This window comes from Cyrtonyx montezumae, unplaced genomic scaffold, assembly GCF_038088225.1.
Source record: "Cyrtonyx montezumae isolate F1298 unplaced genomic scaffold, pur_monq_1.0 scaffold_8, whole genome shotgun sequence".
Classification (NCBI taxonomy): domain Eukaryota; kingdom Metazoa; phylum Chordata; class Aves; order Galliformes; family Odontophoridae; genus Cyrtonyx; species Cyrtonyx montezumae.
Window position 1 is genome coordinate 102,922,964 of NW_027072089.1, and position 15,127 is coordinate 102,938,090.

General features: G+C 37.0%; 1 protein-coding gene across 1 annotated transcript in view; it reads right to left on the reverse strand.

The window, feature by feature from the left end:
- Positions 1-15,127, reverse strand: part of COL6A6 (collagen type VI alpha 6 chain) — a 59,304-nt gene that overhangs the window by 21,920 nt on the left and 22,257 nt on the right. The window contains exons 5-14 of the mRNA XM_065752688.1: positions 14,320-14,943; positions 12,737-13,288; positions 11,410-11,958; positions 10,412-10,996; positions 9,016-9,591; positions 6,148-6,497; positions 5,038-5,116; positions 3,546-3,691; positions 3,357-3,449; positions 1,895-1,948 (exon numbers count right to left, since the gene is read on the reverse strand). Coding sequence (XP_065608760.1) covers positions 1,895-1,948; positions 3,357-3,449; positions 3,546-3,691; positions 5,038-5,116; positions 6,148-6,497; positions 9,016-9,591; positions 10,412-10,996; positions 11,410-11,958; positions 12,737-13,288; positions 14,320-14,943 — 3,608 coding nt within the window. The remainder of the gene's footprint in view (positions 1-1,894; positions 1,949-3,356; positions 3,450-3,545; positions 3,692-5,037; positions 5,117-6,147; positions 6,498-9,015; positions 9,592-10,411; positions 10,997-11,409; positions 11,959-12,736; positions 13,289-14,319; positions 14,944-15,127) is intronic.

The following is a 15,127-nucleotide window of genomic DNA, read 5'->3' on the forward strand; positions in this document are numbered from 1 at the left end:
CGACATAATGTAAAAACAAACAAACAAGGAAACAAAAACTTGTGGGAGAGCTGGTTGAGGGCAGTGCCACTTATCAAGGGACTGATTGAGCATCAGTATCATTATTATTTTTTTCTTTCTTTTTCTGTCTTAGTAAATAGTTTTCATCTCAAACCACAAGTTCTACTTCAATTTTTCTCAGTTCTCTCCCTCTTCCTATGGGAATGGGGAGGCTTTGTAGTGCTTAGTTGCTTGCCAGGTTAAACCACAACAGTAGGTAAAATGAGAAGAAAAAAAACAAATAAACAAAGAAACAGGAGCTCTGGTACTATCAAGCAAATAAAAAAAAAATCTTGGGTATCCTAAGATCAGAAAAACAGATGATTCTCTGCTTTCCTTACTCATTAAACATGTGCCTCTCACTGAACTAGCAAAAGTACACTGTTGATCACACTCTAGCTTAAGTTAGGCAGAGGTAACACAGAGTTATAACACAATACGAACAAAACTGGAGTTTGAACCTTTCTTTTTGGCATGACTATTGCCTATGTGACACATTATAACTAAAACCTGAGCTGGATAATACATCATTATAATCCAGAACTGCCCAGCATTATCCCTTCTTTGTGGCGTCTCCTGTATTGTAGACTACTACCCACTTTCTGTTACGCATTTATTACGTTCAAATGTTTTGGATGCTTAAAATTCTTGTCTTATGGCTGAAAAAAACATTTAGCCCTTACTAGGGAAAACTTACAATGTGAAATTCACATTTAAGTTTCACATATGAAAGACCGAGACAGTTTCTAAGATCCTTCCACAGTACTGAAAAGAAAAACAAAGGCACCAGGAAATTTGGAAGCAAGATTTCTGTAATTTATCTTCTCTATAAGATCATTCTAGATTCTCCAAATGTTAAAAAAAGTAGAATTTTAATTTTTAAGAATCACAGAATAATAGAAAGGCTTTGGTTGGTAGGGACCTTAAAGGTCAGCTAGTTCCCAGCCCCCTGACATGAATGGGATCACCTTCCACTACCATCTGCCAAAAGCCCCATCCAATTCGGTCTTGAACACTTCCAGGGATGGGACATCCACAGCTTCTCTGGGCAGCCTGCTCCAGCACCTTTTCACCCCCATAGTAAATAATTTATTCTTAAGGTCTAATATAAACCCACCCTCTTTTAGGTTTTAATGTCCTTATCCTATTGTACTTCTTAAAGAAAATTGTTTTGATCCCTTCATAACTTCAAAAGAGACAAGACTTTGAATTTTTCAAATCAAAATACTGTGGTAAAAAAAATTCAAATATTTCCTACTTCAAAATATTTGGAACCTTTTCACTTAAAAAAAAAAACCAAATCAATACAACTCAAGTAAGAATTCAAATTCATATCCTATCACCTCATCCAGTCTACTGAAAGATTGTGCACTATTTTTGCAAGATTTCTTTTGTTTCTAGACTGCAAAAGAAGAAATACTCCCAAAGGACTGAATTCTGTCATATGTACATTATGTAGAACTCTATGTCAGGAACAGCACAATACAAAGGATTTAGAAAGACACCCAAACAGTACCAAATTTAACTCTGTTAGATCATTACAAGATATTCAGTTATGCTAAGAAGGGATGGGATGGTCTTTTCTAGAAGAATTATCAGCACAATCTGTCACAGAAAATCAGAGTACAACTATGCCACGTAAGATCTCTGATTATTTTTACCTGACTCTGTTTCTACAATAGAAGCTATTACTTCTTAAAGTGGAGGTGCACATAGAATCAAGTTCATATATTTGCCTTTAGATGCCCATTGCTCAAACACATTTTAGGTTAGTATCAATAAGACTGAGTGATTAAGTGCAGACAGGTTCAGACACCGATAAACACTATCTTAGAAGGAAAGAATGTTTACTTACCATCCCACCTTCCTCACCAGGATGGCCAGGTGATCCTCTGTAACCTGTACTTCCCTGAAAGACAGGAATATAAGAGAACACTTCTCCAAGCACACTGAGTTCATTTGCATCAGATTACTCAGCCCAGGCAGGAAGAAACATTTTCTCAAAAAACAGATCCAGTTAAGCTGGAGAGAGCAGGCTCCACCAACTACACTGATACATCCACTCCACACAGAGTTCTGCATACTCAACATTGTTGTGGAAGAAAAAAATAAATCAGTAAAGTAACACTCAATATAAGGTTCAAAACACTATTTCAGGAAACTGACTAATGGACTAACAAAGCTTCATGGGTTACTTGATCAAATTAAGTATCGTCACCGTTTTGAAGAGGAAGTACTGTACTATAAGGAAATTCTAAGGTGAAATGAAAAACACAAGGAGGGGAAAAATTTGTTAGGACAAAGATTTTGTGATAGTTTAAGATGACTTGGTGAATACTGAAACTTTGTATTTGAAGTGATGCAAACCTCATAGCCTCAGGTTAAATGTATATAATTCTATGTAATGTACAAATATTTATGTGTCTATTGCAGAGAAACTAGAACAGTGCTTCTACAAATAAAAACAAATTTGCACCACAGAAGAATGTTTTAAAAAAACTGGAAGCTGTACAACCCAAGACATCATGTCTGTCCACCTGCAGTACAATTATTTCTACATTCTGAACACTGTTTTATCTGAGCACTATAATTCAGACATTTTAATAAAGCAGGTGTAAGAACATCAACAAGAATAATGGAAGAAATCAGTGTTATAAGACTACACCTTTGCTAAGTTGATAAGTAAAAACAGATTTAAATGCAACCAGATAATTGAAGATCATAAAATACAAAGACAAGTTATTTAGTGTGTTCCCAGAACAAGAAGAAATAATGAAATGAAAGTAATAATAGACAAATAGAGACTATATATACTAAAAGCCATAATAACAAGATCCACTAGAATACTGTAAAAGTGAAGAAGTCTGCAATATTTAAAACAGATTGTAAAAGAGACAATATAAAAGCTTAAAGGAAATATTGTAAATTTGTGCTGTATTGGTCAGGCACAAGAGTCTTGTACCTAGAGAAGAAGGATTATTATTTTCTATTCTCAGTTTGGCAGTTTCCAGTATCTTATTCACAATTAGCTAAAAACACTCTTGGTTAATCAGAAATCATTTTGAAATCCTTCTCTATTTTCTGCTAAGCTCTGTGAAGAAGAGTGCTTAATGATATTTATGTATCTGGATGATTTTCATTACAAAAAGACTTTTGTAATAGCAACATGGAGTAGAGAAATTACATTACATATTTGATCTTCATCTGTTCTAGTGGCAGGGGTTATTGGCACCTGAATGCATGCTTTGAATTACTACAAAATACAAAGACATATTGAAAAAATAAAGCAATTCTTTTGTTTATCATAGCTATCCTACCTTCTTCCCAGGATTTCCCCAGCCACCATGATCACCAATTTCTCCAAGGCATTTACAAACAACATTACAGCATTTTCTTTCTGCAACGGTATCCTGAAAAAAAAATGACAATTAGCGTAACATTTATGCACAATAAATTACAAAACAACGACTGCTTCTCCCTTTTGTTCATATAACAAAAGGACTTACAAGGTTTCTCTGCAAGATGCTTGCAATCTCTGGAAATCCAACACTCAAAGGTTCATTGTACCCAAAACCTCTGCCAAACTCTATTTCACGAAGTACAGTCAAGTTCTGAGTATTGTCCAAGCCAACTAAGAGAAGTGCATCAAGACCTTCAAAATAAGTGTAGATAGAAGTTTGTGAAAGCCTGAATTACATAATTTAATCAACAACATGATCCTGAATAATAGCATCCTCTAAAACTTATATTCTGCATTACGTTAAAAACATTAGGAACAACATATGAGATAAAAATTAAGACAGTTAATTTTCCAGTTAACTTCTCATCCCAGCTGTCAGACTGAACTTCTGCTTCTGCTCAAGAGCTAACCTCAGAACCTGAACAGAAACATGTGTCAGAGTTGAGCTTAACATCTCATATACTTGTCAGTAAAAGTAGCTGCTCTAACTGCATTCCAGAAATCAGGATTGTCTTAGGCTCCCTGTACTCCAGAAATGTTTTTGTCAACATTTATCAACCAAAAGGACTAAGTGTGGGAAGGGGAAATTAAGGTTTGCTCAAGCTACTTTCTCAGTTGGGAGCTAAGCTCCGATGATCTGTCTGCATTTACCTACTAAATTACATATCTGCACAAATAGATTTCAGAACTCCTCCATTTTCCATTTGTTTGATCTTTCCTGTTGACAGGAATGTTCTGTTGATAAAATCAGTATACCTCACAAGAGAATTGTAATTTCCATCACATACTTTAATTGTTCATTAAAATTTTCTTACTGTAGACACAACTTTGGCCTTTCTATCAAACAGTAGTTTGAAGTAAAGTCAGTTTCAGTTTTTCCCTTCCTCTAATGCCATTTCTCTGTGGAAATCTCTGCTCCCCTCTTCCTCTTAGTTGGAAACTTGTTTCCTTGCTTTTCACTTTTTCTACCACTTGCATTTAAGGCAGAGGGAATCTTGTAACACGGGTGTGACAAAAAGGGCTCTAATCAACAGCTTCTGATGTACAGCTATAGAAAGGTACAAGACACAGGAACACAATAAAAGGAAAGTGTCTTGTACTGAGAGTCATATCTTTTCGGAGTTAATCCTAAGGTTCTTTAGGAAGCTAAGTGTTTGCCCTATGCGTAAAACCAGACTCTGTTTTGTTTACACTTTAAGTCAGCAGTGCAGAAGATCCTGACACAGACCAAACCCAGGAAATAATAATACACAGGATAAAAAATATTTTTTTCTAAATATTAGGAGTATCAGTTTTCATTTAATATATTAAAGAGATTAGCTCAAGAATCCAAATAAAGATGAAAAACCCTTGTGAATGCCCTGGAACACACAATTATTCTGAACATCATGAACACAGGTTCACATGGAGAAGCAAGCACTCTCCCAGTGACTTCTGAGTAATACTATGAGTGCAATAAATCCTATATTAGAAAATTTATAGTAGCAGAGCAATACATTGGGCCTCAGGGCCAAAGCACTGATGCAGTGCTGTTATACCTTTGAGGCGAAAGGCATCGGCTGCTTTTCTGAGATCTTCCAATGAATCATCCAGCCCATCTGAAAATACTAACAGAACCTGTCAGTAAAGAAAGTACCACTGAATCACTTGAGAAGAAATATTGAAAGCTATGTCAATATCGAAAAGTACAGTTTGCATTGAAAACTAGCTATGAGATAGTTAAAATTCTACCTTGTGTAGACTTGAGACATATATGATAGAAAAAGAGCCTCACCTTTCTCCTCCAAATCAAGATAAATCCTTCTCAGGCCCCACTCATCCAGTGGATTACATTTCCCAGAAAGAGGATGAATTGGTATACAGTGTCCTGCTCCAAGTGATAATGGCTTTAAAACCTCCTAAACTCTGACCAACAAGTAGATAAATACAGCTAGAGCTCCATTCTTCCTATCTTTTTTATTTTACATTTCCTACACTTGGTTCCACTGCAAACTCTAGAGAACTACTTCAGTTAAGGGCAAATTTTCTACATATGGTAAAGGCAAGCTTCATGTGCTCAAATTCTTCATTCATAGCAAAATGACCTTTTAAGAAATCTTTGGAAAAAATATTAAACATGCAGAAAACTACATCTTAAGTTGGTAAGTCACACCTTTGCAAATGCTGAAAAAACATAGGGTGCCAAATTTTATCTCAAAGCAGAGAAATTTGTAATAATACAGCTTTTTCATTCCAGATTAAAGTGTCTACCTCACAAATGTTAAAATAAGGTTCAAGTGGTAAGTTCCTGATGCATTTTTGCAAAGGCAAGACTATTGATCCTCACTAGGAAGTTCTTCCTGCATGGAGATCTTAGAAAGTAGAAATGCTCAAACAGCCACTACAGGATATGCTCAGAATTCTAGTGAGTCAGCGCCTTATTAAAAATAAAGGTAATGATCCTGAAACACTCCCCTGAGGTCTCTCTTTCATTTAAATGGAATGAATCCTTTCATTTCAGAAGAGACTAGGTCAAGCCTTCATGTTCACCAATTCCTGGTTCATCAGTTCCTTAGCCACCCTTTGTTTCCCTGGAATAATCAGCATCAGAGCCAGCAAAATTTAAAACACGTAATTTTCCATTGTGTATATTCATGCCATTAAGTTACCTTCACTTTAGAAGAGGTTGCACTAAAGAACTTCTCCTGAACTGCCTGTAAGAAGTCTGCATTCAGGTAAGTATCCACCACTGTTTGTGCATCTAAGAACTTCTGTATGATCTCTTCATTATAGTCCTCAAAATCAGAGTCAAAGAGGAATTGCTTGGTCTGTGCCAATACTTGGAATTTGAACCTGATGTTGACTGGAGAGCCAGCATTACAGCTGATACTTGGAAGAGATCTCATCTGGAGTAAAAGCTTGGGGAGGAATGTTTGCATTTTCTGTTTCAGAAGCAGTGAAGATGCTGACTGTATACGACTTGAAATATCAATTGCTATAGAAAGATCTACATTGCAATCTGTGAAGCAAGTAAAAGAAATGGGAAACTGTAAGCATACATTATTTATGATATTTGTCATTCATCATAGTACTGTGGTTTAACTCAGACAGCTAAGCACTACACTGCTCCCCATCCCAATGGAACAGGGGACAGAATCAGAAACAAACAACATAGTAGAACACATGGGTTGAAATGAAAACTAAGATAGAGAAAAGGAGGAGAAAAAAAAAAAGAAAAAAAAAGATTATACTCAGTACAACTATATATATATATATATATATATATATATATATATATATGTATGTATGTATGTAAATATGTGATGTACAAGCAATTTCTAACCATACTCTGACTGATGCCCACCTAGTTCCCAAGCAGTAGTAGGCCATCCAGTGTACTCTCCCCTTTTTCAGACTTTCCTTTTACGTTATGTAAGATGTATAGAATACACCCCTTTGGACAGTTTAGATCAGCTGTCCTGATTCTGTCCCCTCCCAGTTCCTTGTTCTCACTCAGCCCCTTGCTGGCAGGACAGTAGGAAAAGCTGAGAAAACTGAAACAGGCACAGCAATGCTCTGCAACAAATTGGTGCGTTATCAACACTGTTTCTCTGCTAAAATCAAAACACAGCATCATACCATACACTATGAAGTAAAAAAAACAAAAACAAGAAAACTCCATCCCAGCTGAAACTAAGACACAGGATTGATGGAGAGGAACAAAATTCAACATGATAGATTTAAAATCAGAGGTCAGAATCAGTGAGATGGTATTTTATATTTTCAGAAAAATCTAATAGTCTATCAGGGCTACATGAACTAGCAGATATTAAGGACTGATCTTATTTACAGATGTACACATCCAAATGCAAAACAGTTCCCTGTTCTCAGTGTTACTCTTCTGCTGTCAAATGGCCTCAGAGTGCTTAATCTTGCAAATATTTTGATAAGCCTTGCTACCAACAGAGAATATGCAACACATATTCCAATTAAAACGTGAAGCTTGATAGCTGACTGTGCTTTATCATTTTGTCACAAAAATCAGACAATACATACAAATACAGACCAAAGAAATAAAAGTGATAGTGGTAGAATCTCTTATGTTCAATGTCTGATAACTACTGTGCTGTGAAGGCTACCTCAGCTACAGAATTGATTGCATAGCTCCTGATAACAACAGCAAATATTGCAACGTGATTAATTCCTCCACCAAAATCATCTTGCCCTATCAAAGCAGCCAAAGTATTCAGCTCATTTCTCCTGTACATTGATTCTTTATTTGTCATGCTGGATTTTATTCTGTGTCCCTAGATGCACTACTGTCTGTCATAGAACACATGCAAGGAAGTCTGAGGCATGTAATTTTATGTGGAAAGTTTCCATAATTTCTTTTTCACCCACTAGTTCTTAAACACAAGGTTGTTTTTTATGTTCTCTAATTTGGGCTAATTCTTATGGACAAATATGCCATATAAATTTCATTGCAGTTTTGTCATTCATAGCTTTGTTTGTAGGGGGAGCCAAGGGTATGTAATAAAAGAAAACAATGCAAATAGTACACAAAAAGAGCTTACAACAGAAATTAAAAGTAAAATCTGTTTTAGTCATTACAGAAGCAGGGAGAAAAACCCCAGGAAAGATGAATATGTTTCAGCTGTTTAAATAAATTCAGAAATAATTTCATCTCAGAGTATAAATTGTTATATTTCAATACTCCCGCTTGTGGTACAATCTGCCCTCTGAAAAGTATGGTTTACTTCTAAGCAGTACAAAAACCTTTCAGTGTACAAGGTCACAATCACTGAACTTTTACAGCTACAAAATCTGGCCTCAGAGTAGTGTTTCTGTTTAGTCCACAGCAAGAAAATATTTCTCTTAAAAATGATTAAAAAGTTGTGTGTATATACGTGTGTGTGTGTATATACACACACACACAAAAACACCTCATTCAGAGGTGTGAGGTTGACCATTAGCCAGAGGCTGTGAGCTTGTCTATCTGATTTCAAGATTTAGAGAACAGTTGGTCTATAAAGGCCATCAATATTTCAGGGAACAGTGTTTTTTTCTAATTGTGTATGGATTTCCCCCCCACAACCTCTCCACAGTACCTCTGTAGGTCTTAATTTTTGTCAACAGATGCTACCAACACTTCCATTGGAACAAGATGGTAATATTTAGCTGTAGGTGGCTCAGGTTTTTTGAATGGCTCTTTTTCAAATATCACAATCATCTGTTTTTTCTCTTGCAATTAGGACATCAAAGGCACATCTGCCCTGTCTCTTCTCAGATGCTGAGGAATGATGAATGTGAATGCTAGATTTGAAGCAATGTCTAACCACAGAAATCATTTACCATAGCTTAAGACATAGTAGTTCTTGTCTGAAGAAAGGTGCAAATCTTGATAGTTACAAAACTGAGTAACCTACACAGAGTTATTTGGTAAAACAGTGGGTACTGCACCCCAGCATGCTTGGGATTGCATGTGGCCATATAAATATTCACTGTTACATACTCAACAGTAGATTTATGCTGCTTACCCTGGTTAGCTGGGTCTTCAGGTTCACAGATCTCATTGATAATAGTGCTCTTGACCATTTTCAGTGCATCAAAGTTCTCCACTGTGAACACTCTCCTTGCGTTGCCAGCTATTCGAAGCAGCTCAAAAGAGTTTACAATCCCAACTCCAACTGCAAACACATGTATCCCATTATTTCTCAAAACAATTGCTGCATCATCCACTCTGTCAGCAGAGTACCCGTTCGTAATCACAATAAGGTTCTGCAAAACTCCTTGGTTCTTGCGGCCTCCATTAGGATGCTCAAAAAGACTCTGGACAAACCTCAGTCCTTTGCCAGTGAATGTAGAAGACTTCAGTTGCTCAATTCTGTTTATTTGTTCCTTTATAATGGTGTCACTAAAGAATTCATTGAGGTAAAATTCTTTCTGGGGTTCTTGACTGTATTGGACTACCCCAACTCGTACTTTGTCCCTAGAAATAACAAAATTGTCCACAACATCTTTCATGAAGGCCTTCATGATGGAAAAACTATTTTCTGATATACTTTCTGATCCATCTATCAAGAATATCAGGTCTGCCACATGACTGCTGCAAACTTAGGGAAAAAGCAAGGATGGGACACAACACAAAAACAACAAAACAATTAGTGAGGAACAATCTTGGCACTCCTTAACTTTTTTCTTGTTCTCTTCAGTGTAAGCCTTTAGTCAGAAAAGCTGTTCACAGAGAGGATATGCAAGGACATCATCTACCTGTCATCTATCCGACATCAATCTTCTCACACACTAGGTCCTTCTCTAATCACAAAGCATTTCAGAAGAGATATACCAGGAAGTGATGAGCCATTCTACAAAGGGCAGGTGGAAACAGCCACCATATACATTTGTCAGCAAGGGCCACACTTCCACTAAGTACAGGTTCTATGGAGTTTTAGCAAAATTTTTGTACACGTTTGTTATGGCTCTTCATGCTTTTACTACAGTTTTGCATACATGGTGGCATTTGAACCTCTTAAGCACATCTTAGTGTGGTGAAATATTTGTTTTAACACATGTAAACTTCTACATCTTTAAAATTTAATACTCTTCTTCAGGATATATACTTTGTATAGTGAGACAGCTGCCTACGTCTAACAGACTAACAAGTGAATGAAAAATAGTTGCAAGGATTTAAAAGACATTTGCCTCCACCAGTGTAAGCAACTCCTTTAAAACAGTTGATGGAAGACCATCAGTAGGAGGTAACTTTTGTGACTGCATCTTCACATGTGCTGTATTTTAAGCATAGAACTCTTTCCAGACTTCCACTCATTCTCCTATTACGTCCATAGAAAATATTTAATACTTATCTTTGCTTTGGACACTTTGCATTTGTACAAAAAAAACCTAGTGGATCTGTTCAAAAGTCATCTTTACCTGGCTTAGATTTTTCACACACTATGTGAGCAAGGTTTTCATGTATGTTTTCCAGTGCATCATAGCTCTGTGCAAAGAATAATCTTTCTTGACCTCCAGTGATCTCTTCAAGTTCTTCTCTGCTTGCTTTGCTCACTCCAACAGCAATTAAGATGATTCTATCTTCATTCAAAGCTCTTATAGCCATGGGAAGGTTGTCTCTATCTGACGGCGCTGTTGGTTCATCAGTAATGAGAACAAGGATTCTAGTGACAGCAAGAGATGATGCACGTCCACCATAGTTCATACCAAATCTCTGCCTGGCAAAGCTCAAAGCTCTTGCTGTGAAAGGTTGGCCTGACAGAGGCTTCAAGCCGAATACCGCTTCTCTAATCTGAGACTTGGATGCATATGAATTCAATGAAAACTGCACCTCTGGACTGGAGCTATAGACCAAAGCACCAAACTGAACTTTGTCCTTTCCAACCACTGAGTTGTTAACGACTGCTTCTACAAGCCGAAGTATGCTTCTGAACTGTAGATCTGTAACACCAGATGATCCATGTACTACAAACATGATATCAGCAGTTTCTGCTCTCTTGCACACTGTTAGTGGAAAGAAAAGAAAAAGAAAGAAGGTTATAATTCTGTCTCTCTCCCTCAACCCTGAATCTCCTTCAAAACGTTGTATAGGAATTTCTGTTCTCATGTTCCAGCTGTAAGTGTAGAGACACTAAGGAAGCCTAAAAACAAGGCTTAGGTGTTTTTACAGAAAAGAGAAATATTTATTTCCTTGCTTATAAGGAAATGAATGACATTACAACCTGCAAAAAAGAACATAGGTTCTTATACTACATTTCACTTCATTGACAGTGTGTATCATATAGGGGGGGGGACAGATTTAAACTCCACTATGAACACGGAAAGCAAAACCTTCCTTTACAAAGAATTAACAGGAAAGAAAAAAGGAACAAGTAACAAAAGAGAATGAACAGAGAGAGTTTATCATTGCTACTTACACTTCTGCAGATTACAAATTTCAAAGAGAATCTGCTTTTCAGAGAAGTTAATTTCACTCTCAAAGAACACTTTGTCTTGAGCACCAGTAATCTCCACAAGTTGTGAACTGTTGGCTTGGAGCATGTCAATGGCATATATAGTGATACCTTTGTCTCGTATGGCTCTGGATGGGTTTTTTACTGAATCCTGGGCTTCTCCATCAGTGATCACTATCAAGTACTGTTTCAATTCAGGACGCCCTCCTCTAGGTTGATCAAAGTAAGAGGCAGCAAAGGTCAGTGCTTTCCCAGTCAGAGTTCCCAATTTTATCTGCTGCATTTCTTGAATGGCTCTCTGCACATCAACTATGGTGCTGTATCTGTCCAGTTGGAACTCTTCTCTTATTTCAGAGCTGAACTGAAGCAAGCCAATCCGAACATTATCAAGCCCAACATTTACCTTGGTGACAAATGACTGCATGAAATCCTTTATCTTCTGAAATTCAGCTGGACGAATACTGTTTGAGCTATCCACGAGGAAAACAATATCAGCTCTCACATTTTTACAGACTAAGAAATAAAGAAAAAAAGGAGTAGGCTAAAAATCACAAATCTCACCTGCACTTTTAACATGTTAGCTGTATCAAAGCAAAAAAAAAAAAAGCTGTAAGTGACAGAATGGGCAGATAAATGTCCTCCACAGGTATGCTGAAGACATTGAACAAGAAGCTTAATTGCTAACAAATTAAAGAAGGCTGGAGAGTGCTGGAGATCCTTTCTCCATCTCGCAGTTTTAAGAGAAAGAATTTTGCCATTGATATAGTCAGCTTCCTCCAAGTTAGTATGTTGTATGGTAAGATCTGTAAACCCCTGGGTAAGAGTAGTCTGCACATGTCAGAAAACCATACTCTGACTCATAAGTTGAATAATATGAATTCATCTCTTCATAAAAGACAGCATTCTGCAATGATCAGACTATTCATCTATTCAGAACCATAAGTATCCTGAGATTAGACTGCAGGCAATTATCACTGGGTCCTGTGTCTGTTCTCACAAATTGGGTTCAAGACATGGCAATATGCAAGTACTTAGGTATTTACTCTAGGGCACTTTCTTACTTGAAGAATTTTGACTTCTGCTATTTAGCCTTGTTTTATTGTGCTTGGTGACGGGTAAAATTTGTATCTTGAAAGGTTATCTAGCCTTGACACAGCCAAGTCTGAGATCACCCACATACAAATCTCTATTTCTGGTACACAGCAATATCACTTTCAGAATAACCAAAGCTGTATGAACACATTCTAGCACTAGCTGTTTGGAAGAGACTAGGCTTAAGAGGTGCTCTTACCATTTGTTGAGCAGACTTCTTGCACAATTTCACGTTTAATATGTTTCAGAGAATCAAAGTCGTTTACAAAAAACATTCTATTTTTTGCCTCTGCTATTTCCTCCAACTCTTGTTGAACAGCATCCTTGATGCCTATGGCATAGATAGTGATTCCTTGTTCTCTCAGCTCTCTTGCTGCTTGATTCACTCTGTCTTCAGATGTACCACGTGTAATCACTATCAGGATCTGTGGAACATTTTCCCTATAAGCAATTTTGAACAGACTATTCATAGACCTTAAGGCATTTCCAGTTCTGATACCTCCACCAATTTGATCAATATTCTCAATTGCCTCTGTTAACCCCATCATTTGGTTGTGCTGGCCAATTACGATTTCTGTCTTTGACTCAGATGCATACTGAACCACGCCAAAGCGAACACTGGTAGCTCCAACTGGGAATACTCTGATAATCTCATTCATGAATGTTTTCATGTCCTTGAAGTCAGATGGATATGTGCTGCCAGAGCCATCAATCAAAAAATAAATGTCAGCTTCCTCTGTGTCCACACAACCTAATTAACAACAAGAAAAAAGGTTACAGAAGTTTTGACACTACCAGGTTTAAAAAAAATCACTTACCTATAACACAATCTCAAAAAATAGATAACTAAACACTACTAATAATTTTATTTGGGAATTCCTTCCATTTAAAATTTTGCAAAATCTTGAGTGTTGAATAAACTGAATAAGAGATTGTCATATTTCACTGACGCAGAGAAATCTGGTAAAGCTATATAATAGAACAACAAAAGCCATCATTACTGGCACTCAGTAATAAAAGAACAGCAAGCTGATGGGATAGATGTTAAGACTGGAACAGTTATTGGAGTAAGAAAAATAGACAGATAAAGAGGGGTGCATTAACACTGTGGCAGCCTGCAAAGACTGAAGAATGAAGAAGTGCAGCTAGAACTAAAGCTAATTTGAAAATGAATGGTAAGAGAAGCTTTTTCATGACAGACTGCATAGAATTTAGGTATGAAGATAAAAATATTACCAGGGTTCGTATTATGAGAGACTAACTTCCTAAACTGGTTATTACAGTGTGGCCTAGCTATTTCTGGAGGTAACAGATGACTTTAGATTATTTTATCAGTGTCAGAATTCAGAATCACTGTACACCTACAAATGATTTTAACAGTTGTAGTTATAGAAAAATAACCTGGATTCAAGTAACAGAGAACCGACTCAATATACTTGTAGATATTGTTAAGCTGGGCAAACTACAACAGATGATTAACCTAGAGAACCCTGAGAAGAATCACATTCATTTGAGCATGAGGAAGATTTGGAATTTGCTCAAGGGGAAGCAGCAAAAGCTTCCTGCCACATACTTCCCCAAAAGGGCAGGAATATGTAGGGGAGGGTTCCAAGCAGGGCAGATCTTGGCTTGAGGATATCTGGGTCCATTGTCACCAGAACTTTACAAACATCTCAAAAATATTTCTGAACTTTAATTTCCCCTTGCATTAAGTGCAGATGTTGTACACATCAGCAACACGGCTGGCAGCACTGAAATGACAATTTTATGCATACTTCTTACCTTCTTTCAGACTTTGTGATTGTAATGGGGCTACAAATGTTTGTGTCACAATCTCATTACAAAGCTGTTTCTTTATTTTCCATTTTATATTTGACAGTTGTAGAAAAAACTTCAGGGTGGTAACATGATTCCCTGGGGGATAAGTTGCAATTTTATCAAGCTTGCTATCCTCTGTTACATTCTTGATGCCCACAGCATAGACTGTAACACTTTCACGTCTTAATTTTGATGCTTGTTCCGTGTAATCATCCAAGGACAGTCCATCAGTGATAACCACAGCAATTTGTTGCACCCCATGTTTTTTTCTGCTGCCTGCCTCTTGAGTGAAAACCTTCTTCCTCAGGAATTCAATTGCTATTCCAGTATATGCTTGCCCACCTCGATATGGTAAACTTATCAGGTAGTTCAGGATTTCCAGTTTATCATTGAATGTGTCAAGAGTGAACTCTAGTCTTGGTTCATTACTGTACAACACTAGCCCAACTCTTACGTTGTTCAGACCAATATCTAGGGCATTAACAATTTTTAACAGAAAAGCTCTGATCAGCTGAAAGTTTTTTGACCCAATTTTGCTGGATTCATCCACAAGAAACACAATATCTGCAACCGTTGCACTGGAACACACTAAAAACAAAGTAAATAAAAGGAAGATAAGATTACCATTTTTCACACGGTGGCACTGCAGTTAAATACAAAAATCTCCTATGGCCACTTCCTACAAACAAAATCAAAGCAAAACTGTCCCCTCATTCAGAAGAGGCACTTTCACTGCAGCCAACCCCTCAAGACCACTGCCCTGATCCCCTTT